Genomic DNA, 26,468 nt, shown 5'->3' on the forward strand with positions numbered 1-26,468 from the left:
CTCATCGTCCTTCCTAGCGAGACGCTACAGGGAATATAGTAAAAGCTACGAGGTATGAATCAAAAGACCTCAAAGGATTGAAAACACTCTTACGAAGATGCTGTTCAGTTTCGATCACCGGTTAGCCGAATCCGGAACGCCGAGAAATTGCTGTATTCTTCACGTCCCGTGGTAAATGGCCGCGGTTTGTCGATCGAACAGACACACTTTCTGTACACCCTGTCGCAATGGTAGTTTTGAAGTCTTTTTCTATCCTGCGAATCCTGTATTTGATGTTGTAACAGTTGTAGATTGTAGCAGTTTGGAAGATTTATTATATATCTGCCAATTGCTGTTAATATATCGAGTAGCTTTTCCAAAAAACTATTCGTTGTTTCAGTAATGAGACTTGTCGCGAAACGAAATCTTTAGAATTAATCAGGAACAACACTACTTTTAAACTTAGCATTTCTATGATATATAATCCTTCTTTAATCTCCTATCAAGTATAACGCAGAATATATCTACTGTAAAAGAGGTTATGAAATTTCCAAACGACTTAATGCTTCAAAGATAAGTTTAACTCTTTCGATGAATAATCGTAGGTTTAAAAAAGAAATTCGAACATCGCGCCTCTTGGCACTTTGTTTTTGCGAGATATCGGGCACGGACAAAGAAGTGCAAATTTCAGAACTTAGACGTCATTAAGCGAAGAGTGGCAGTCCCTCGAAAAGTTTTATCAGTTTATTCAGGGTAATCTCCTGACATTAAATTAATGAACGTCGTGGCTCTTGTTTTGTCACGTGGTTTTCTAAGAGCAAACAACTTCGGAGGCAAGGAAGCGGGCTCCATTTTACCCTAAGGATGAACATTTCCTGTGCCAACGCGTAATTTTGGAAGCAACAAGAAATGAGCTCCTTTATTTTACCCTTTAATTTACCTATAAATCTCGCAATACTACAAAACTTTACGAGGGTTCAACTGAATAATTGAATTATATAGGTAGTCAGTTGCTTTTAAATTGCCACTGTACCGTACATTGTTACGAGATAAATTAGACCTGCCGCCGACTTCTCTGTATAGTTCCTGCTTCTCCCTCCTTTCAAATTAGCAACCTTCATTCCACGCTTACGATTATGGGCATAAAATGTCACTTTCATTTGTCACCAGCTTAAAATCTAGGTTTATGGAACATGTACCATTCTATCGGATATAAAGTTTTTCATGATCTTATAATTCGTTAACGTTTTCAAAGGGTGTGTTAATTGAAAATTATTTGATTTTAAAACAGACACGGCACTTACTTTTTACTGTCCCTTTGATCTGTAGTTTCGCTGTTTTATATTGTAACTTGGTCCAATTCTTGGAAATTCTGCGTCTGCTTAATATTCGAGGACTAAGTTCTGATACCTGCAGCTATTTCACGTTTATTACTTTCTGACGGTAGATTACATTCGTACGTTATTATTATATCAGACTATATAAAAAATTCAAATACAAAAATCGTTATCGCTAGACTGCAGGTGTTTAAGTGTTTTAAAATATTCTTATAATATTATTCTATTGTTTTAGTAGAGACACGATTGAATCTTTTATGAATATTGAAACTTTGGTAATCGTCAGTTTTCTATATAGAAGATATTTTGGAAAACTTTCGATAGAGATAATTTGAAATAAAGAAAGGAAAGAAATTTTTCTCTCTTTGCAATGTAACGCTGATGATCCGGTCGTACTGGAAACGAGGTCATCGTTCTTCTTCTCGTCGATCGGATCATGGAGCACTAGTGAAATACAGCGAACACTAGATTGCCGTACAACGAGATCGTATACAAAATTCACGTAATCCTGTCGACTTTTAAGATAGCCTTTAAATCATTTATCTTCGTATCGTGCTTGATCGAACGATAAATATTTATTAATCATACTCGAAGAAACGTATCTACTTACGTACGATACCTTGCTGTGTACAAAAATTGCTGCTATATATTTCCGCTTGTCATATTAAAAATTGAAAGATCTTAGCATGCGTATTTTTATCTCAAAAAATTTAGTAGAATCATTTCATAATTATAGAAAAGCAGAACAATTTTTCACTAAATCGTCTCCTAAACTAGGATCGAACTTATTAGATATTACGTAGAACTCACGTATTACCCATTTGCATGCAGTTTTCTGACTGAAAACACAATAATATGCAAATGCGGTTCATTATATCGAAAAGAAACAAAGGACGCATCGACACAACTTTCCAACTGAAACTTTAGAGAATAGTTAGCGAGCTCGCATAAATTCGCACCTGAAATATTTTCTGGAAAAGGAGGAAGGAAGGTCTGGTGGCTCGATGGCTTTTGCACGTCCTTCAGAACCTCGGCCCGTGTTGCCGATAACATCCTAACATCCTTCAAATCCAACGAGGTGTACACACACGAAACACGCCTGAAAGCGGAACTCATCGACGTTGGTCGACACACACCGATGCACATCTCAAGCCCCGGTACCCATCCATCTTATACACGCGTCTCTGAAGAAGTTTTATTCTGTACGTTTCCAACCCTCTGGCCTATCTTCCTTTGCGCGCGATAACGTCAGCCTCCGCAACTGATTGTGAGAGAAGGATGTCGCCCCCTATACGGAATTTCCTTCTACGTTTCGTTCAGGATCATCCGAGACAACTTAAATCTTCGACATATTCCTCGTGAGTTCACATCGATGCCCTTTTATTACGTCGTACATCTTGTTATATCGTTTATTTTTTTCTTTTAAACCCTTTCCTCGATAGCGATAATTATTATGATATTTATGCATACGCCTAATCGTTCTAAGAACACTTCTTACAAACAAATGAAATATTTAGGTTATCATAATATCTTCATCTAAGTCAGTAAGGTGAGCTCTGCGTAATGTACTATTTCTTCTTTTTATATATTAAAATAACTATTTCTCCATTTATAGTTTTCAAAGCTTTGAAAAAGACGTCTCTTCTTCCCATTGAATAATTCAATTTTCTTTTTAACTCAAATAGAGAAGATAAGGGAATTTGGACGAGTTTCCCTCTGGGAATGATCGATGCAGAATGAATGTGCATGTATGGAAATGCTGGCTAGGAGTCGTCACTATTCTAGGAACGCTTTCATATTTACATATTCGTAGATTGCTTCAGTTAAGTCTGTGCACGATACAAAAGGACGATAGGATAATGGCTCTTACTGATGCATATGTAAATCAAAATCGAATTACCTCGCTGGATCTTCCCGAAGCATCTTTCGAAAAGATGACTTGTAGAGGAGTAAATAGGACAGAATCTGACGTTTAAATATTTATTAACTGTGACTATCTTTCACAGACTTCTTTATTTAAATACGCCACAAAGGCACTCGGCAATTTTGAAATACTTCTATCATGCGGGTTATTGAAAATTTAAATTTGAACGAAAGGAGAGAAAATCTGGCAAGAGAACATTCTATTTCCTAATATATTTATCGACAAAACATAAAAAAATAAAATAGAATAGAGTATAAAACTGGCTGAAAAATGAATGACACTACGCTTCGCTACGTTGAGAAAAGGATCACTTTTCTTCAATTTTCAGTGATTTCGCCTCATCTCGCTCGCTTTCCCTTTCATACGGAACAATCGTATAAATATCGGCACACCACCGATTCTTCGAAAGATCATCCTCCTTTCTTCGCCAGAAGTCGACATTGAAGAGCAAGTAGGATGAAAACAGAGCGTAGACAAGATTCTCAAAGCCTGCCTTCCTTGCTCTTTCTCTCTGGTAAACGAACTATTCCAGAGCCCCGCCTCTATTCCTTCCATTCTTTCCTTGACTGCATTTGTTCCTTATTAGATATTCCGTTTTATTGAACGAAGCCTAGAAGCCTTCCTTCCTGACGCCCTTTCTTGCATCCTTTTGCTTTGCTTCAGCTACATACGAGGATATATTCTTCTTCTGTCTTCTTCTTTGCTCTCTCCAAACCCTCTTTGGTTCCTTACTTTCCCTTCGATGCGAAACGCGCGGCTCCTCGTCCACGACATCATTTTATTCCGCGTCTCGAATTTCAAACGTTATTATTCACCCTTCCGCGAGCCCCTCCTGCGAATCTTAGATCTTTCTCGTAGAGCATTTCCGGTTAGGTGCGCACCCGGAAGCCATTCTTTCCTTCTTCTTCTCTTCTCTTCGATTCGATTCTTAGAAATGTTTCGCTCGGGCTATAGTCGTCGATTCCATTTCTTGTTCACGCGCGGGGGCGTCCCCGACAGGGAAATTTCTTTGTACATTCAATCGGGGATCAGAAGTGTATTTTGATGAGGAGACAAAGCCCGGGTTTTATCGTCACTCCGTGAGTTGAAGCGTGAGCGATCATGGATATAGTAACGTAATGCGATCTCTCCCGTCGTATCACTCGTATACTCGCATCGTAGTCTACATAGAAATTAATCTGTGTGAATATTATGTAGAACCTGTTTTATTTTACAAGTTAAATTACATTGTGTCTCTTATTTATGTCTACATTCGATTCTATAACGTAGAATGTGCATTTTTTATGCAGAGGCATGGTTAAGTAGCCTGTTAGAAATATTATTTTTAACATAAGAATATAAATTTTTAATTCGTAACGAAGAACTTAAGATAGAAATTAGTAGCTAAAGAAATGTAGTTTTACACTCACTATTCTATTATCGGATAATAAGGAAAAAAGGTAGAAAAGTATTTTTATTATTTTCGCGTGATCTATATTAACAGTACAGAAAAGTGAGTCACTTGCAAGGCAAATATTTGATATTTTTCCATATTAGATCAATCGAAAATTAAAAGCTTTCCCTTCGACGAAATAACGAAATTTTATCATTTTATCGATAGGAGGAGACTACGCGCAATACAACGTCAATCACAAAGGTGTAGAAATTAAAGCGTAATATCGTAACATTGGAAAGTATAGAGCGTCGTCACTTTTTGCTCGCGGAGAAGAAGGAAGGAAAACAAACGAGTTCTTCCTGTAATTCGAAACGATAGAACACTTTTAAAACGAAGTTACCGGCAACAATCTCCGATAAAATGTTTCTAAAGCTCTCTCGTTACTTAAGCTGTATAACGATATTGAGTGTCACTGGCATGTTCTATGCCCGTTCTCACGTAATAAAACAATTTCATTCACGTTCGAATGAAATACCGTGAACGGCCAAGAGACCGATGGTGGATCGATATCCGAATGATATTTTATACGTGAAAGCTTCCGAAGGTAGCGATAATAGTTGTTTCTAAACGTGTCAATGTTTTCGAATAATTTATTTGCGACTAAATAACGCACACATCACGATGAAATACATGTATCGGCGCTGACGATCAACAAACGAAACATTATTTATAACTTCTATTTATCTCCAACACAAAAGCATCTTCGCATTAAGACTATTTCGGCGATGTTAATTTGTATCTTTTAAAATCTTTCTTCCCACTAGCGAGTAACTCGTATAATTGCCATTTCGTTAAGACAATATGGTCAGTTTAAAGGTAACTAAAAGAAGTCAGAAAGTGAACAATCAATAGTCAACCTCTAAAACCTTCCAACTCATTAAACCCAAATGCTCAAATAATAAAACAAGAATTCGAAACTTGAATAATCAATATCAGTCAACCCTCCCAGATTCCTCAATCTCTTTTCCTCCCTTCAGCTTCGAGAATAACGAACGCAGCAATATCTGATCATCCTAAATTGGTCGTACCCTTTTCACGGTGCTCTTGATCCAGGCAATCGTCCTGAAGCCATCATCCAGGAATGACCCCAAGGAAGTCGTCCCTGTGTATCCTGTACGTTTTGTTCCTCTGTCCATTCCTTCAATTTCTTTTCTCGCTCGTCTCTGTTCACCTTCGATACGTATTCCTTCCTGGATTCCTTCTCCACTCACATCAGTCGTCAATCTTTCCTCCTGCATCTATCGTCTTTTCTTTTTCATTTTCTCTTACATTCTACGAGGCTCTGTCGCTTTTTCTTCACGTTTTCCCCCCTGGACCTTCGATTCCCGCGTTTCTCACCTGAACAGCCGATTATGTCAGTCGGAGTTAAAGCCACGTTTGTTTATCTGATCCCACGTTATAACTACAGACAGACAGGCTACCGGTGGCTGCTCCGGGCGCTACCTCTTGCGTATTCGAGCGAGACGAGCAGAGATAGAAGATAAGAAGAAACGAAAGAGAAAGAATGAGAACAGCGTGCTCCGTAATGTCGCTCGAGGCGAGGACGCCTCTCCTTCGGAAAACAGTTTAGTTACGATGAATGGAGCGAATGAATCACGCGAACCAATTAAGGATTACAGTAGAAGATAGAGAGAAAGCAAGAATCGAGGCTGCTTCTTCACGCCTGCTTAACCTTCGCTGGCTCCCACTTAATTGCAACTGCTAAATATACTTTCCTCCGATCGAACGTTCCGTAAATTTTCCTCGAACGCGTCCAACGAACGTTGAATCGCGAGTTAAGTCGACTTTCGTAATGCCCCGAGCAGTCAATTGAGTGTGTCGTGGCCATTGTGGGTCTGCGTGCAATAGCAGAGGACGATAGCTTCTATTTAGTCCTGCTTCGTGTTCACGGTATATAGTTAGGTTTATCTTTGCTAATTACAAAATGTAATTGTAGAACGTGAGTGTGGATAATATCTATTATCTATTATCTATTGGTAAAATCGATTGGTAGATGCAGATTTTGCTATTAAATGGAAAGAGAACTGTTCTAAACGCAGTATAATTATTCCTTTCGTTCGTTATTTATACCATACAATTACTTACTTATTTTTCCATAATTTGATATTTCGTAGTATTCCAATTTTCCTTCTCAAATTGTTGCAAATCTGTCATCTTGGTATCGTATTCAATCATCAAAATTGTGAGTCTATGCTGCATAGACTTACGATAAATTTAAACAAGGTGGGTGTTGCAGCAGTTCCGTTTATACGTCCAGAATCAATTTAGTTTATCTGTTAATCTGGCAGTTTATCTTCAACACGAAGCATTCGTCTATGTTTTTCCTCTGTTTTATCTCTAACGAGATCCACATGCCATGCATTATGACTTTAATACAGTGAAGCACCAAGCGTTTAAGCTTATTCGATAGCTATGTGATTTCAACAACATTTGTTTTCCGTTACAAGAATTTCGGCGAACAGGATGAATTTTATTCAAGATTTTTCAACGAAGAATGATATTCCGATCACGTTGTACTTTCATTTAAGAACGAATTACATACATATATAATCACATCACCGACTCTATGCTATCCTCCTCTAATAATCTGATCTAGGTAATCAAATTTAATTTTATACTCCACTTCTTTCGTAGCTGAAATAAGAACGGACCTAATCTACTGCTGTTGGTAGTGCTCGCGTTACGTCCTCGAGCGGGCGTCCTGGAGAAGAGGGTATTTGACGCGAGAAGCCGACACCTCTTCTTCCCCGGTCTTTTCCTACGGTGGCACTGGTGGCTCGCGCTCTCTTCTCTGGGGCGCGGAGTGCCGATTTAGGGGATGAAACACGGAAGTAGGTTCGCGTGTACGCTCACATAGGTACACACGCGTTCCTGTGTGTACGTAGATGGACAGGATAGGGCAACGAAGGGAGAAAGGGGTAACAATGCCAACGAGGACTACGAGCAGGACGAAAACGTCGACGACGACGACGACGACGACGATGTCAGCGACGGTCGTTGACGACGGCGCAATGTCGCCACGGTGTCGCACGCATGCGCCACGTAGAAGTAACAGCCGCGGACTCGGGTCGAACCGGGAAGCCAGTCAGTGTATTGCCAGCTCCTGAACCGCGAACGCTGAACTCGCACATTCCTATATAATCGCGAATCTAGCCCCTTACTGGCCACCGCACACAGTGTTCCGGTTTCCTCGCGACAGACTCGAACCATCGACTACGCCTCGAACTAACCCAAATCTCTCGACCCTCTGACAATATCATTCTTCTTTTACGATTCTCGTTGTGATTTCGTTCAATGTAGGAGAATCGAGATCAGTGGAGAAGAATAGTGCAGGACATTGGCGTGTACATGTGTTGTGTGCCTTCCAGCGGCAGGATACACCGGCTGTCTTTGGATATATGTAGCTACCTTCCCGTGGCACGGATTCCTGCGACTGCATTGCACAATCGGCCTGTAAATCGACAATCGTGTTTCGTATCGATAAATCGGTGCTTACTATGATGATGATCATTATTATGGTGATTTGAGAGTGTGTGCAGTGCTCGTGTGCAATGACACAGAGGGCAACCGCCGGTGTACTTATAGGATCTTAAATGTACCAATTAGGTGAGTGACGCATTCTAGCGGATCTTTCACTTTTTGAATCTCCTACGGAGACATGACTTCGTAGATTAAGTATTGTATGTTAGGCATGTATATACCAGTTATTACGAATATTTAACCTACTAATTGCGTGACTGTTTTTTGAGCATTTCTGAATTTACAAAGTTCCTATAGAAACATAGTTTCGTAGATTAACTATGCTGTGTTAGTACGTAGATATATTGAGTTGTTAGGATTTTGTTGGTAGTGTGTTTGTTACTTATGGTCAATCGCGCGCTCTTTCGGTGTTTCTTGCCTCCCCACCACGCCCAGAGTTTAAGCTCGTTCGTTGTCCCGAAAGTTCGAACTCGGCAAGTTGACAAGCGCTCGGTTTTTTTAATGCGAGACGTGATTGCTTTATCTCGCGTTCCAACTGCCGATTGATGGACAATTGGTGGGTGAAAATGGAGCGCTAAACTCGCGATTTCATTCAAAGGACATGCAATTACCTTTCATATACATAGGAACAGGAGAGAACGGAAGAGCACGTTTAACAGTAGCATTATTCATTAAGGTGTATGGTATTATGGTTGAAACTATAATGAGAGAAACGACAAACGTATGACTATACTTATTAATATTCAGATGTGAAACAACAGTTATATATATAATACACAATTTGTTAATTTCAATTTTGCAGTGAAGGTAGATACAGTAAAATCATCACATGATTTGGAACGAGTGAATTGTGTATTAAAAATACATTCAATTATATGAAAGATATCTTAATATCGTATAATTTTTTTCTCATGGTGTGAAATAGATATACATGCATTAGATGAATTAATTTTATAGGCATATGAAAATATAATGTGAATTTTCGTCCGTCAATTTTTTTTTAGGTTTCGTTGAATAGTCGATGATAGTTCGATTCTGTGAATATCCGAGTGTTCAAATTCTTCGAGAAATATGCATTTGTACTTTCTTAAATGTCTGATTGTCATTTCTAATTATACTCCTAATTATTGAAATTTCTAATTGTTGTAATTTTATATAATTAGTGGATGATTGCGTCATTTGTGTCATTTTGTGATACATTTCTTGAAAATATTCTCATTCTTAAAGAAAACATAACATAAGAATTACAAATTTATATTTCTCATAAATTTGAGCAAAATATCTGAAAAGTAAATATGAAAATAATAAATTATAAAATATGTGGTGACTTTTACGTTAAATTTTTTTAAATATTCGCATTAAATATACTTATTCTGAGCTGTTATCGGATATATTTGCACATATCAGGACGAAAACAAAAATTGATTCTTGTTCGTTCACGGACACGCTGTAAAGTAAATTTGTTTAGAAGCAAGTTCGCTGACGCTGGACATTCTTGACATTCGCGTTAGAAGAAACGTCGACCTGCTGAATGTTTAGTGAACAAGTTCGTAGAAGCTTCTTAGCGTGGTATTTTGCTCCGCGTGAAAGCTCATACGACGATGTGAAAATATTGAAAAGTCGGTAGTAAAGTTTGATTAGAATATTCTCAATAAAATAACGAAAACATTTTTCTTTATCTTCGTCACACTCTTCGAATTATTTTCGATTCCATCAATCAATGGGGTTTTCCTTTCAATTAAGTTTGATAAATTTTCATCCTAAAGTGTTAAGAATCTGTTCGTTTGTTGAGTGATTGAAATAAATAAGAATCAGATGTTGCTAAATCCAGAGAATAAAGTGAATGTCGTAATATTTTATCTAATATTGTTTTCACTACGTGAAACTAATATGACCATGGTCATGTTGAAACAGAATTCAATTTATAATTGATCATCATCGTATTTCAACTCAATACCCATGAATGCAGTGTTGTTGCTATTATTACGATATTGGAAACGCAAGCGTGTTTCATTCTTTTTCAACATGACTAACATTGAATAAATATCAAAAATTGGCATGTTATCAATGTGTGATGGTAATATTGAGGAAAGAACGTTGAAACATGAATTTCGTAAATGGGCAAACAATGCTACTACTTTTCCAATCGCGTTGTGCTGGAATTAATTAAAGAGTTATATTAATTGAGTATATGGCTTGCAAATGTACACATCAATGCAGATATGAAAACAATGTGTCACTATATAAAAATCATGTGTGTCTTCTGTTTTTAACGCGCTTTGTATCATTTTGATCCAATGTGTGTATTTTTCTCTAATCAAAATAATTTTTGGTTGGAGGAACACGTGAAAAAAGTTGTGCTTTTTTTAGAAATTAATTCATCACTGAAAAAGATTGAATTAATTAATAAATTTTAATTTTGAAAGAACGATGCGTTACAGGCGGGCGACCTATCGGTGGCATTTAAATGGAAACAAACGCGACGCGCGTTTTCGCTCTTCAAAACGACAGCACGTTCGGTTCGGCGTGCGGGTAGCGTGTCACACGTGCCGTTGGCAGCTACGAAAATAGTTGCGCGAAAAATAATGACCCGCGTTCAGCCACGCGAGCGCTGCGAAGTAGAAACGCGAAATTGAGCAGGATATGGTAATAGCGGCGAGGGCGTGTTAGCCTCCGGCCACACCATTAGGCTTCTTGTCACGTAGAAAAACTATACGCGACGCTAGAATTACTAATAAAATTCTATTGTTCCAAACTTTCGATCTTTGTAACCAGCAATCGTTTTTACTACACGTTCAATTTAGTCATAGACTTTTTTGTATATTTGTTCGTACTGTGAATGGCAAATGACCCTTTACTAACACTTTCGTTATTATTGATGTGTATCGCTTTAATTGCCTAACAATCAGTTTTTATCTTCGTTAAGTATATCTTTCGATCAAATTGTCCAATAAGGGAAACCTGTATGAAACCGTATACTTACAGTTCTGAGTCCATAATCTTTTAATTTATGAAACAAGCGGTGCAATTAAGATTGTATTTACTAAATACCTCCATAATGAAAGATCAAGACACTTAAAAACACAAGAAACTTGATTCACTGCAGTACGTGTGTTTTGTAATAAGCTTCCAGTGAAAAACGCTTGAATGTGGTAAAACGTAATTGCCAAGGGGCCGCCGGTTTTTTTTTTTATTTTAATTAATTATGGAGATAAGTATGATAGACGGTTTTGTACAGCTTTCTCCTAGTTGTGGACGAGAGTGTACATGTGGGAGTTGTAAAACGATTTCGTAATGAAACTTGTTAGAAGGTGAACGTTGACCGGGAGCGATACGGCGCGAATAAAGCCAGCGGGTGTTAGAATCGAAGAATGCATAAATATGTAGGCACACGCGGACTACATTTGCATGTCGATGCTATCGACGATGGCTGGGTCGACGACCGGCCAGTTAAGTATTTTTAATAGGCGGTCAGACCAAAGGAGAGCTTCGTTCTCGTATTCACTGATCCGTTCTATCAAGAGCAATTGATTGCCATGCTACCGAGAAGCTAATCGCAGTCATTTGTCGTTGTTCTCAACTTGTCCCGCCGTCAAATAGCATTCAATCGTCTTAAGACTATCGGATACGTCCAGTCTTCGTGAATCATCTGCAAGCATCCAAGCCTGTCTTCGAATCTCTGACCACTTTCTTCGCTAGATAAAGAACCGAGGTAGAAGTACGATTTTCGACCTTTCACCTCCAACGCTTCCTCCTCATTCTTTCCAAATGCCTGTTTGTAAATGCGCACGTCAATATCGAACAATATACATACATATCATTTCTTGTTAGGATGTCGTTTAAGGAATTATTAGTTACAACTATAGATAAGCCTAATAAGTGAAGAAACATCAATAGTAAATATAATGATGTAAATAACGTTCTATGAGCTGTTTTCTATGTATCGAGTGTCTTATTGGTAGTAAAAAGATTATTTAATTATTTTAAACAATAAATTAATTTATATTCACTGAATAAAGTAGACTTTCCAGCTGATTTGTTTGAAGCAGAAAGTTTAGAACCTGAATAAATAATTTCTCATAAATAACTTACGTTTAGATTTTCAAAGATATCTTCAATCGTACAATTAACACATTTAAAGTCCTAAGTAATAATTATTAACGGAGAGTGTAATATTTGATTTTGAGTTAACTGACCATCGACTATCCTATAATTTCGGAACAAATGCTTTCGCGCCCGCACGATTAACGCCGTATTCGAACGTACAAACAACAGGCATGATGTTAATTGATGCCAGGTCAATTACGTAGTTCGCAGACGTGTCATTAACTTATAGTCCCCTGTTGAATTGCATGTTTGGAGAATATTCTATTACGGATGAAATGACTTAACCTTGTCGCTTACACAATTAGCTGAGAGATTTTAATTTCTGATTTAACACGTTTTTCATCGAGGGGCTTGTAAAGCCTTCTGTTTCTTCTCATTGCGTGACTATTTACTTGAAAAATATAGACGTATTTTATTAGCTTTTTTGTAGTTTGAAACGCATATGAATGATCTGATGAAAGAATCGAATCTGATCGCATTTTCTATTAGAATACTATCTTCTCTTTCTTCTATAAATATCAATCAGTGTTTAATAAACCAGTCGTTCTAAAATGTAGTTAAAAAAGTTCTGTCTTTAATAGATTAGTATTTTAGAAATTAATTCATCATAATCAGAATATTCAGTTTTTTCTTCTCCATTTATCTTTATACGAGAATTAGACATAAACACGACAAAGAGTCACAAAAAACTCTCGACCTCAAAATATGCCAACATGAGTTTATGGTGTTACGCAAAAAGCATTGAAATTCCCGTAGCCAGTTAAATTATCGAGGCGCGTCGACAAAGATATTTCGTTGCTTAGTAAATATTCATTTCGAGAGCATCGATCGTGAATGTAATCGGGCAGCTTAGCGTTTGCTCCAGGTTCGAAACAGTGACCGACATTTTCTCTGTCCAAACTGCACAGAAGTTTCTAATAGTAAAAAAAGCTCACTTCTACTCTTTCAGATTAGAGGTTTAATGTAACAGTGCTATACTTCGTTCTCCTCTACAACCTTATACTCTAACTAATCACGACGAAAATATCTCGTTTTTCTTCCTTTAAACATCTTTTGTACTCAGAATTCATCGATGCAAAGCAATTTCTCAAGAAAGTGGGATACTTTACATCGGGGTTGTACAAAAATAAAAGGGTTAGAGGAAAGGTATCGATAGAGTCTCTCTGTCGAAGTGCACTGTTTCAAAGAAAAGAGAAGAGAGTAGGTGAAACGTAAAGTCGGAGGGTGAGCGTCAGACCGAGGGAAACGACGGTTGTAGGCTTGAGGACGACAGATGAAGGTGAGAAGAGGGACGTACGCAGCGGACAGTCGCGTTTAAAAATGCAATCAGGATAATAGCGTGCCTTGAAGAAGGAATTCCTCTTTATTTCTCTGTTTCCCCTCCTTAGTTGGACTCTATGTCTCCTTTCGAGGCCCTCCCTCTTCATCTCGCCGACTTACTTTGCTTCCGGCGCGTGTTTACTCACGAACAAAGTCCACGTTCCTCAGCTTTAATTTGTTAAAAGCACGAAAGACAGTAGCTGTGGAAATTGGAAGGGTGAGAGAAATCACGCGTGCAAATTTGAGAATTTTTATGGTGGTTACGAGAAATGTATATAGAAGCGTGGAAACATCGTATAATAGGATAAAAAAGCTTCAATGAACGTTGAATAACACTGAGAAGTATTTTCGATACGATTGAGGACTTAATCATTCTTTATAACGATAACTCTCCGTTGGCTCAAGTTTGAAAAGAATTTCACACAATTGTCACGAAATAAAGCTTGAACGAGTGGTACAGTTTTTACTAATCCTGAAACATTACTTTCTTGGCAAGTCGAACTTTCCATAGGAAGTTTTCTCAACAGGAAATAAACTTCTGTTATTTTCAAGTGGCATAAACTCTAACCGTGAACGTTTGCCCAAGGGAAACTATGTAACGATTACGCTGTGGGAGAAGTTGAAGAAATACCGAGCCTTAGATTACGATAATTTATGTTGAAACTATTCTTTAACATAATTCTCGTTAGGCAGAAAAAAAGTAACAGGAGAAGTGCAGCGATTGCAGTAAATATTAATGTTTTATTCCATCCATTGTAGTGCTTTCAACACAATACAGATTTAAAAAAAAGTTATACGTTAGAAATTAGAAAAAAATTAGATAAGAACCGTAAAAGAGGAATTTTTATCGAAAAGTTTTTGTATTTTGAATAGTATGATTAATAATCAATAGGACATTTATATAAATTCATATTTTTATAAAGATAAATAAGAAGTTAATGTTTATGTTAGATCGGTATATATCAAATGTCGTTTTATACAATAAATCTTCAGTTGCACGTTTTTTCAAAATATCGTATATTTATTCAAAAAAGTAACAGTTAATTTCCTTCTTCATATAGAGATTATAAAGCGCGAATCTTATGATTCGGCACACCGGCGGTCACCGCTTATGATTAACCGTAATCGTTACGATCACCGTAAGGGAGCGCATCGCGCGGTTTGAATTCGCGAAGACATGACAGCCGAACATGGCGGATACGATATTGCTATCGTCTACGTATTTAGTATTCTGATTCACAATGAATGTAGTTGAGAGAATTTGCGTGATTGATTTGTGTGAAGTGATAATGGAATACGTGAACGTGTATTTTAAGATATTAACGTTGTGAGTACAGGTTAGTTGAGTCGGAAAATGTAAATATAGATTGGAATCTGCGTGTTTTGGTTATGTTTAGAAATGTATTTAGGGTGTGAAATTTTTAAGAACTGTGATTGAAAGCTCTGATTGCAGTCTTGAGAGGTGTGATTGAGATGCGGGAGAATGGATTCGAGATCAATTCCCGAAAATAATTCTGAATAAACGAAGAAAATATTCTACACGAGGTACATTCAACATACAATATATAGTCACATTATATACATATATATTTAGGAAAAATCGAGCAAAACAGAATCTCACAATGCTTATAACACACGATTATCGAATATGTATACATTCTTTTTAGTGTAAAATAATTCTTGACGGTTTAGTAATTTGTTAATGATAACTCGAGTATTATGGCGCACCAACTTCAAAGAAACGACATTTCATACATTTGCATTAACCTACATACACATAATTAGCGACGTTACTGTAGTACTGAATACATGAATTCTTTTTACTATAAGATAGTAAATAATTCGTGAAGATTGTAATAATTTGATTATTCGTTTTTACGTTTAAATAATTAAGAAATTTAATTGAATTACATGTACATAATTGACGAATCTATTGTAACACTAAATTCTTTTTAATATGAAAGAATCCTCGAAAGTTTGAATAATTTGTTAAATAATAATTCAATTGTGTGTGGCGTATCAAATTCAAGCTTCAGGTAAACTACATTTTCTTCCTCAAAATCCGGTAAGCAGATCTTATTCTATACTCTCATTGATCGATATGGAGCGCGTCTTAAATTAGTCTGTAATATTGTAGGGGGTGATAAAGTTGATAGACATTATCGCGAACAGGGAGGTCGGATGTCATAGAGCCTATATGGCTGGGAGCAAAAGCCTTCCTATATTATTGTGTGTATCGTATACACACGTACACATATGCATACGCGTGTCACATGCACATGTACAATGTACACATATGCAAGGCGTATGCTGTCATACCGATATGCACACGTTCGCGCGCATGCTTTGGTGCATCGACGAATCCGCGCCGCGACGCGACGTTTACGCAGCAGCCCGCTCGACGTCGTGCGAGCTCACTGCTTTTGATTACATACATGTACGTGTGGGTGTATAGACGTAAGTGTACCATACACTGTACACTGTATAAGATGTGTATCAGTGGCTCTTCCACAACGCATCGTTTTTATTTTTATGGAATTATCCCGAGGAGTCCGCTAAAATACTGCTTATATCATTGTCTTTCTATAATCATATACAGTATAGAGTATTCATTTTAGTTGAAGCCCTTTTCTTTTCATTGGTGTGTATGATATGTGTATGATGTGTGTATGATGGTCTATGGAATTTTGAAAATTTAATGGTTCGATGGGTTGAATGAAATAATGGCAAATAATGATTAGTAGACTGCGGATTTTTATGCAAATTAATGTTTCCATAAACATAACTAAGGCAATGAAACCTACGTAGAAATTTGTTCCACCCGCTAAATATTATAATGAGTATTATTATATTTTGAATATTTTATATATCCTTGCGTTTCATATGTATTATGCACATTTTTGTACAATTAGATTTTTCATAAATGTATAAAACTGCCGCAGGCTAATAATTAAAAAAATGAAAGCTAAGCGTAGCAAATTAACACAAGTCAGTGGGTAGCAAATTAACACAAGTGGTGTCAGCATCACATTTTACGTATTTTCAAGTGGTGGGATGCAAGACATTAAATGTTTATGTGACTTTACAAAATGTAATAATAAATAATAATTATATACTAATACGTAATACCAACACGATGTAAGGTGAAAATTCACTAGGACATCAATTTTTCATTATTGTATAATCAAGAACTTTTCTAAAATTTAACTAAATTTCAAAATATAAAGTTTAGATTTCGACTTTGCTTTAAATCTGACAAATATTCCAAAGCCAGTAGAAGCTTTTTGATTCGTCCGTAGTATTTTTATTCGAATTATCTGTCTCTCATAGTCAGTCCGTCAAAGGAGTACAGCAAGTACATTAATTTCGGGACGACACCCCGAACGCAAACTTACACACATGTGCCTGTACACTCTGTCTGAATATGTACATATATATGTGTGTATGGTCTAGCGTATAGGTGGTCCGGGATGGTGACCACGACACGGTATATAGCTACGGCTAAACCCTGCTAAAGCTCGTAATGTATAGCCTAGCGCAACCCGTGCTACGCCCTCTGGCCAAACCCCACGATCCCTCTCTCTTCTCTTCTCTTCCTTCTTGTCTCTTTTACTCTCTTTTCCACGTACATAGTCTGTTTTTCTATTACTTTCAGTTCCTCGCCCGGAGTTTCGATGGCAACTAGAAACCACCCAGGACGATATTGAACTATCGCGTTGGATTTAACCAATCGTTCATTAATTACGTCGAATCGTTTCGATTTAGGTAGTTTAGCGTGGCATTATTGGTAGTTTAACCTAGTATTAACGCGTGAGAGTATGAATGTTATTTGAATGGAATGCAGAGAAGATGAGACTGGATGTTCCGCTGACGTGTTTGTGACTGTTGGAATTGCGGTAAAGGGTAACGTATGGATTAGGAGGGTTTGAAATAAAGACAGAAAGGAGAAAGGGTTTAAAAATGAAAATTGAACGAAGTATTATTGGTATTGGAATAGATATAGCTTTACGATCGTTATTAGTGCCTAACAAAATTGCTTTAGCTAAGTAGAATTTTAAGTATTAAGAAAGCATAATTTTAGATATTAAGTAGGTAAAATTTGTAATGTATTTAAATATTAGATACGTCGAATTTTTAGTATTATAGGATTTTTGATATAGGATTATTAAGTAGGTAGAATTTAGACATAGATAGGTCAATTTTTAAGTATTATGATTAAAATTTGTTAGTTTTGTGAATTTTTCAATAAATAAAACCATAAATGGCCTAATAATGGTTCTGATTAGCAGTTGATATCGAATAGGATGCAAGAAGATTATAGGTAATATGATAAATGAAAGATTAACGCTGCACCGGATGAAATATCATAACTGAACCAGGTTGAAAGTGCGGCTTACGATATCGTGATTCAGGCAGAGTAATGTACCGCTGATTAAATTATCAAAAGCGTTGAGGTTATTGGGGTGAAGGGTGGATAAGTCGTAGCCGCTGCGGATTCCGCTTTACCGATCGAGGGGGAACGGCCTTAGTTCAATTAAAAATTTATGAAGGGTTCCCCAGCTTCTGTAGTTTCATTATGTACCGATATTAATATTTCAAGGTTTATCTCAGAAGCATCGTGACATTCTCTTTCTCTTCATACCTTTCGTATATTTTTTTCTTCGTGACGCTTGCACTCCCATTCAGAAATATTCAGACACTAATATTTTGCTTCTGTATAAGATCGATAGATCAGGTAAATTTTCCAATGGTCTTTCGTATGAGACAATAATTCTTAAGCGGATAATTCTCTAACCAACCAAACATCATGAAATTAAAAGTAATTAAGAACAATTTAATTGGAACAAAACATTAAAAATTAAGAGATGCATAAACAAAGAAATTATTGTATATATCCGAAAGATTAAAAATTTGAGCGACGACTTCAATTATCTTGCTTGGTTTATGGGTTGTAATTTCTCCATGATTTTCCAAATTTAGTTAGGTTTTTGTAAGCATTCCAAAACTAATAGACGAAAATGTGTAAGGTATCTTCTAACATCTCAGAATTTTGTCCACGCCCAGGGTGGGCAGAAAAGAGACGACCATGGGGCATCCTCCTAAGGGAAGGTCCGAAAGTTCCCACTTTTCTAGGTGGGGTAATTCCACCTCCTCGATCCTCGGTGATTCAGTGCGTTCACGGGAACGGTCAGATAACGAGTGAGTCTTTAAAGCCTTCGTTCTGGCATCACAAATCACGTTAGGATTAAGGGCGGCGGCACCGTCGGAGGTGGCAACGCCGACTCCAATTACGCTCACCGACCCATAGTCGTTTCCTTCTCCTTCGTCCTGTTTTCTTAAACCTGAATTTATTGTTTATTCCCCGGCGCTTTCGTTCGGCCCCGGTGTTTCTCATGGGAGACACGGTTAATAAATCTTCGTCGTGTTCCGCGTCGAGTAGGAAAACAAGGTTCTTGTCTTGGTTCCCCGTGGCCTTTTCCTACGCGTCACTTCCGGTGAGATCTTCCTCCGTTTGGAATCAAGTCGTTGCGTTCCCCTGAAAACACTACATCTCAAATTAAAGAAAACACGGACTGCTAGGGACTACGATATTTTCAAAGCTGGATAGAGCCAATTAATGTAACGCGCTGGAAACTAATTACATGGGCTCCAGAGTGTCCTTGTTGTTGTGTCTTGTCTTGAATTCTTTTTTTTGTGATTGAGTCAATGGGGGATAAAGCGTTTAGTAAAATGTGAGCGGGTAAGTGGATTATAAGATGAATAGTTTCCTTAATCTTGCTGTTTGAGTAATGCGTATGGCGATTGTTCATTCATTCTAAATTTCTATATCTCGATATTCTATGTCCTTAAAATTCTATTATAAAAACATACAATTATGATAATTTAGAAATATAGAATACATCACGGTATTTATATATGGTACATACATATATAATCTTCATATCGAAACAATAATAAATTTGAAATTTAAGTATTTTTTAATTAAAATATTCTAAACCAATAACAACGAACAAAAACAATGATTTGTTTCGAAGTATCCGACTATATATGTGTATATATATATATACTTGATATAAACGTGATATATACGTATATAAACGTGATACTTGTTGTATATATATATTGTGTATCACGTTTCCCCAACGATTCAAGGAAAATCAACTCGGCATGAGTACTTTCGCGTTCTTTTTTCTTTTATATCGTCTGTCGTTTTTCTCGTCAACCAGTATGTACCAGACAGGCTTGCACTTCGTCGATGGCCCACGGGTAAACCGTACCAGATATTGTTTTAGGGCTGCAATCTGAGCATCAGCGGGGGATAAATCTACAGGGACGTTTTGTTTCAGCTTCTTCCACTATCTTTCTCCTTTTTTTTTTTTTTTTTTTTTAATACAATAACTCGGCGATGTTTTTTCTCCCTCTCTCATCTGGCTCTAGTATTTCTTTGTTTCCGATCCTCTCGTTTTTAACGGCATCATTTTATGGCGATACTAAATTTCGCTAGGTGCGTGAGACGAAACGATATCTAGCGGTTTCGAACAGAGTACAGTTTAAGAGTTCAATTTTCTATCGTAATTGCAAAATGCCTTTTGAGATTGCAAGGAAAACATTTGTGAGGTTTGCATCTATTTCGTACAAAACTTTCCGAAGTTAAGTTAGGGAACTGCGTGTACGACACGTATGATTCTTAATTCAAGTTCATCGTGTTCACTCTTTCAAACATTTTTTCCAAATTTCGCATGGTTACCTTGCATGCACGAAAAATCGTAATCGGTCAATCGCTTGTTTGATAATTTCAACGAATTAGCGCACCTTGTATGAAACCAAAAATTGTTCAAATGCTTATAAATAGGAGTATACGTGTACCGACGCTAGTGGCGGACTCATCACCAATCCCCCGCGTAGAGTAAATCGAGGGAAATCGGCGATCTCGTTTCCCCGTTCCCTCTTTCACCCCTATCTACTTTCTTTTTTTCCCATTTTGTTTCATTTTACCAGCGATCGAGCCGCGAGGAAGGGTAGCGCGAACGCGAACGGACGAGAGGTATTAAAACCGGTCTAATTGACACCGATAGGGAAATTTCGCTGTCCCAGTTACAATTGCCTCGACGTCCCATGTAATTGGCGTGGTCGTTTGAAAAAAAAAAACAGACAAAAAAAAATACCAACAACGAAGTTCCTGCAATCGGTCCGCGGCTACTTGATTTCTTTCATATTTTGTAATGATTTCAATTGATTGTGTCTCGAACACGTGTAGATTGGTTTGCGAAATGTTAGTTTCGATTCGCAATTATCGTACTAGTTTCAGTGCTTGATTTCGCGACATGAAATAAAAATTGTGTCATCGATTTAACCGCGCGCATGGAGACATTACAGTGCTTGTCGATTTGCGAATAAATAACTTTGTTACTTTGGAAAACGTGATGCCTCTATATAAACGCGTTACGTTACTGATGTCACTGTTATGCAAGGACTAAATTAATGTTTCGTAACAAAATAGAATTTAATGTTTCATGTAAGTGTAGAGATATACAAATACCCATTTTTCGTTTTCATAGGAATCCTTTAGGTTTTCAATTAACATTATGGAAAGTAATTATCTTTTTATCTTGAGAGATTTCCTATCTTTCTGATATCAGATACAAAAAATACAAACTTTCAACTTTTGATGAAAAATAAATTTCTTCTTTATCAGTCCAAATCTCTTTCACAACATTTATAATAAATTATTGGGTACTTGTAGGATATTTACACTTTTTATAAAGATTTACTCATACATATTTTGAAAAATCTGAAATATTCGTTTGTCTATTTTGTTATCAATTATTCTTCGTTCTCAAATAATATAATGTCCTAATTGAATTACTAAAATGAAAGAAAGAAGAAGGGGGGACGGTAAGAAACTAATCGGAAATAAAGTCGTGTTTAATACCTGGCAGTTGGTAAAGTGAAGAGCTCGCTAATCTTACTTTCGCCAGGAGTTAATTAGACAACGAGAAAAACGTGTTACGCAAGGTGTATTGGCAAGCAGCGAAAATTTGTTGCGGATTTGCATATTCACGGGGTGCGCACGTACTTACCCCAACGCGAAAACATTTACCTTCGGTCGTCTTTATTATTCCTGGCCGTTACGAAGCCTTCGAATCCGAAACTTTGCTCTTTCCAGACGAATAAGTTCCTGCCTTCTCCTGAAACTCTCATTATCGTGCAAATGGAAGTAAAACATTCGAGAAGTGCCGGTTCTTGTTTTTTCCCTCTTTTTATTACCGGTCAATAAATTCCTTCGAATTTCCTATTCTGTGTAACATCGTGAACGTGCTTGCCAGATTTGCAATATGTTATTTTGTTGAAAAAATATTAACAAACATTAATCAATGAAAAATTAATTTTACTTTTTACTGTTATTTTTACCATTTTTGCTATTGTTAATATCATTTTTATTATTTTTGTTACTTTTGTTATGATTTATAACTTATTATTATAATGTATTCAGAAGCTGCTTAGAAGGGTTGCTTTTCTTGGGATTTCGCTTTGACTGGCGAATGTCAACGATGATCGGGGACGATTTTATTCTTTCAATCCACCTTCCGAACTACCAGCCAAGTTCTCATTATTACAAAACTACTAATGATCCGTTTCAGACCATTCAATTTCTCTTTCTCTCTCTGCCGTCCATCACTCAGCCTCCTTTTGCGCCTTTTCCTCCAGTTATCTCTGTTACACTTAGGATAGTAAACCAAATTGAGTCGTTTTCTAACTTGTAATTGCGAGCACGAAATTAAGCTACTCGTTTGAAAGATTGTACCGATCTGTGATATGAAATACGTACAATCACTTCAATTACAATATATGAAAATATCAAGATCTATTACCATTCGTAAAAATAAATTTCTAACAGACGATTTAATTATAATTACCAAAATACCTAACCAATTCTTTAAGAAGATACAAATCCACTATTTATCTACCAATTTATCAACCTAGAAAGATCCACAATTTTATTCACAACAATCAAAAATTAAAAATCATTGTCTCCATTCCAACAACAGGTTAACAACTCTGGCCTTTTTCCTAAAAAAAGATAAAAGAAATCTTACTGAAATTCATCAAATTATTTGGAATGCGGCGTTCTAACATAAAGTTTCCCAGCTTTGTAACGTTTCCTGAAAACTGTAGAAACGACCAAGAGAGAGAAATGGAAAATCGTCTGCATGGACGAAGAGAGTGATATAGAGTGAGAGAGAAGCATTTGGGGGATGAGATATATAGGCATCGGCTAGCATCGGCGCGATACATAAATAACGATATCGGTGTTTTCACAAGCACACGCTCCGAAGCGTGTACAAGGGAGGTTACTCTAGCGTGGCGGCGGGCTGCGGTATATAACTCACCCCGTCGAGAGTCGTGTACGCTGAATAGAGTCACCGGGATCGATACCTATTGGCCTGTACGTAGATACAGCTCGCGGGACAGGAATTTTTCCGCTCCTTCCAATTTTAATCCTCGTCGTGCCACCGACATACACCAGACCCGTCCCGCCCGCGGAAATCGTTCCCGCTACGGTCATTCGTTTCCCTGTTTAAAATGATAGGATTGCTTCCTCATGTTTACTCGGTCGACGCCACGCGAGCCAACATTCAAGTTAACTGGACGTCCAGACTGTGTGTCTGCGGTCTCTCCTCGAGATGTTGTAGACAGTGAGTGAAAGATCGATCAATTAGAAGCCAAATATGTTTGGTTCTTGATCACAATTGGTGTCTCGTAGACAGATGATGGTGTGTTCCTTTGTTTGATTGTGTTTTATTAAAATGAATATAATAATAGACGAAATATTTTATTGAAGATGTCCGTATTGCTCCTCATTCTGGTATTTACAAGTTTCAAGTTTGAAACTAAAATGGTGGAAATTTAAAACACATTCTGAGTCAATGAAGCCTTTTTATTTTATATCTGCGAATGGAATCAGGAAGAGTTATTTTGTTCGACTACAACAGCGAATGTTACTGTATTTCCTTTGAACATACATTATGTGTTATATAACTATTCATACATAACAAAGTATTAAAAATTTCAATTTCACTGGTGGGTTTTTTATATGTACAAATAAAAATGTCCACTATTCAATAATTTCATCTTGTCAATATTCTTTCTGAGCTAAGCTCGATTGTACAAGATCAGTCAATTTTGTTGCTTATCACACTCTACGTTTACATACATTGTGAAAAGTATAGAAACACAGCGGCACCAACTTATTGGGCGACTTAAATCTATATAAATATATATGTATAACATTACACTTATGATACAATTTACGAGAAAACAATGATAATTATACAAACAAAGATGCACCAACTACTTCGGATTTATTCGGAATTATAAGAAATTAACGTTTTAAATGAATTTAAAAAGAATGAATAGAAGTAACAGAGAGTACATTCAACAATGTTGAAACGAAGTAACGATTCTCCAATCCATTTGAGCTTTCTTATCGTTTAAAACCTGGCCGCGATCAGAAGAATCGATCGAGGCAGTAGTCATGACGCCGTACACGAGATCGCGAAGCTACAAGCTCAAACCATTGCGCACCGAACCTAATTCCGCGCGGGATTTGCTAATCCAGGGTTGCAGAGTCGGTCATTATTTGGTGTCGCGTGATCCCGGGGGTAAAGCAGCACACGGGGCGTACACCGGACCACAGAACGCGCTGTATTTATCCCCCGATATATCACCCAAACCCCTAAACACCCTGGAAAAGCCCATCTGACCGAAACTGGTCGCGTATAAAGCGTCACGGTAGAAACCTACAGTAAAGTATTTAGCAGTGACGCGGAAATTCGAACGCGAACCCATTGTGAAAATGTCCTCTGTTTCCGTAAATCGAGCGCTATTTCCACGATCGTCCGATAAATAAGCATCCCAATAGCACAAATCGTACAATTTTTACGTTTAGAAAGCTACGAAATATTCTATAATATATGATCTATCTGTTTCACGCCAATAATACAGAAATATTAAATTTTTATATCTACGAAGTTATGAAATATTTTATAATAAATAGTTTATCCGTTTCGTTTCAACAATGCAGAGAGATATTAAATTTCTACTTCAAGAGATTAAATAGAAGAGATTCTTTTTAACCATTTGACGAAAAATGCAGAATTTACAATTGTTAGATACAAAGCTTTTGTAGGAAATAAATATTGATAATCGTATTATGTGCGTGTGCTACATTGTGAAATAGTTGTATGGTTTGATAAAAAAGAACAGATTACCGTAACAGTCGCTGAAACAGATTGAAGGAAAATTCAAATGGACTTTATTTAAACCAGATTTTCCAACATTCAACAATATTTTACCTAATGGTTTAAATATAATGGTAAAATATATGTCTATATAATAATTATGATCAAAATGGAACATAAAATGGATATATATATATATTTTTTACTCATTTTCATTATCAAGATTCATTTTCATGAATTTGATAGTTTAAGCATTCTAGCTTCTCGCACTTCCTCAAAATGACCCCATGCAGACGGTTAATGCTTCACGCTTGACACGATGACGCATTCCTTAATTATTAACGCAGTTCGACAGATGCGCGAACGACCAGTAGGGAACACGCGCGATTTGTTCCACATCTCGATGTATCGTTCAGCCACCGATACTTCTCGAAAATGTAACGCGCAACTCTAAGGGGAGAGTGATGCGAAATGCAATCGATCTCATCAGGATTGTACTACTTTCATGAATAATGCAGCATCTATATGTAGCGGCTCTTAGTTCTACTTGCAACAACTCCATTCGCAAGTGGAAAGCTGCGGATGTTCCTCGATAATCTGGTGGGCCAATCTAATCGGTAGCCTTCTGCACCAAATTTGATCTGTCTTGTCAGAAACTCCGTGAATAATCAATCAAGCGTCGCTTTAAATCCCCAACTTGTCCCACGTTATATGATTACATTCAGGATTTGTGCATCTGATGCATGATATTAATTAACACTTTCGCTGTTGAGGCGAACGGTGCGCCTTTACAGCGTGGTCCGTAATTCACAGTTCAAACGGGGTCAGGGAGATCGTATGGCTCGAAATAAGACGAAAATCAAGACTAACACAATTGCGTTGAAGGCTTCTGTTTCTTTTTTTTAGAAAATCAAGTTCGAGCATTTGTGAGATGCTTAATTTGGATGAATAGAGGCGATCTTTCCGCGCTATTAGACAATAGTCACATAATTTTGCTTTTTTAGTCTCGCTGTAATGTGTATTCAGAGGGGTTTGCCGTTGCGCCGGGAACATGGAAAATTAATAAAGTAAAAGCAGAAATGGTTGCCAAGGTAAGGAGTAAACCATGCCGCAACTAGATTCGAGCTTCGTGTGTAGAAGCTTCGTGTAATCTGGCCGAGTTATATTTGCATTTTTAGATAGCCGGATAACGTACGTAGAGCATGGCGCGGCATAATGCGCGGTTACCAGCGACACACGTTCGACGCCATTAAAATTTCCATGAAATTTGTGCGGTTCAGCGTTGGTTAAGTGAAATTCGATTCATTAATCATACACGACAACGTTCAATTAGAAGTCGGTGTACAGATATAGCTCTTTCAATATTTCAACCGAGTAAAGATTCTCTCGATTCCGGGGCTTAACGCCGATAGAAGGAAGCCGTGGCTCGATCAGAAAATGCTCGTGTTTAATCCACGCGCCGTATATGAATATGGAATGGAGGAATCGACGCGCGAGACGTGCGTCTTTTATCGAATTTCGCGCGCGCGTCTGTTCGCGTTACATTGCTAGTTTTCGAAACATTTTCTTCATCAATTCGCAAGAAATTTTCATTTTTGATATAATCAAACACTACAAGTGAGTCGCTTTAATTAATATCGTAA

The 26,468-nt window shown here is 37.3% G+C and overlaps 1 protein-coding gene across 9 annotated transcripts in view; it reads left to right on the plus strand.

Annotated features, from left to right (window-relative positions):
- The window catches only part of LOC117206289 (teneurin-m), a 652,575-nt gene that overhangs the window by 388,987 nt on the left and 237,120 nt on the right, over positions 1-26,468 (plus strand). For 2 of the 9 annotated variants that reach the window (XM_033445488.1, XM_033445489.1), the window contains exon 1: positions 7,755-8,281. The exons of the other annotated variants lie outside the window; for them this stretch is intronic. Coding sequence is in view for 1 of the 2 variants with exons in the window: in XM_033445489.1 (XP_033301380.1) it covers positions 8,269-8,281 (13 nt within the window). In the remaining variant the exon portion in view is untranslated. Of the gene's footprint in view, positions 1-7,754; positions 8,282-26,468 lie in introns of those variants that run through there. 9 annotated transcript variants of the gene reach the window in all.

This window comes from Bombus bifarius, unplaced genomic scaffold (assembly GCF_011952205.1).
Source record: "Bombus bifarius isolate JDL3187 unplaced genomic scaffold, Bbif_JDL3187 scf7180000008000, whole genome shotgun sequence".
Taxonomy (NCBI): domain Eukaryota; kingdom Metazoa; phylum Arthropoda; class Insecta; order Hymenoptera; family Apidae; genus Bombus; species Bombus bifarius.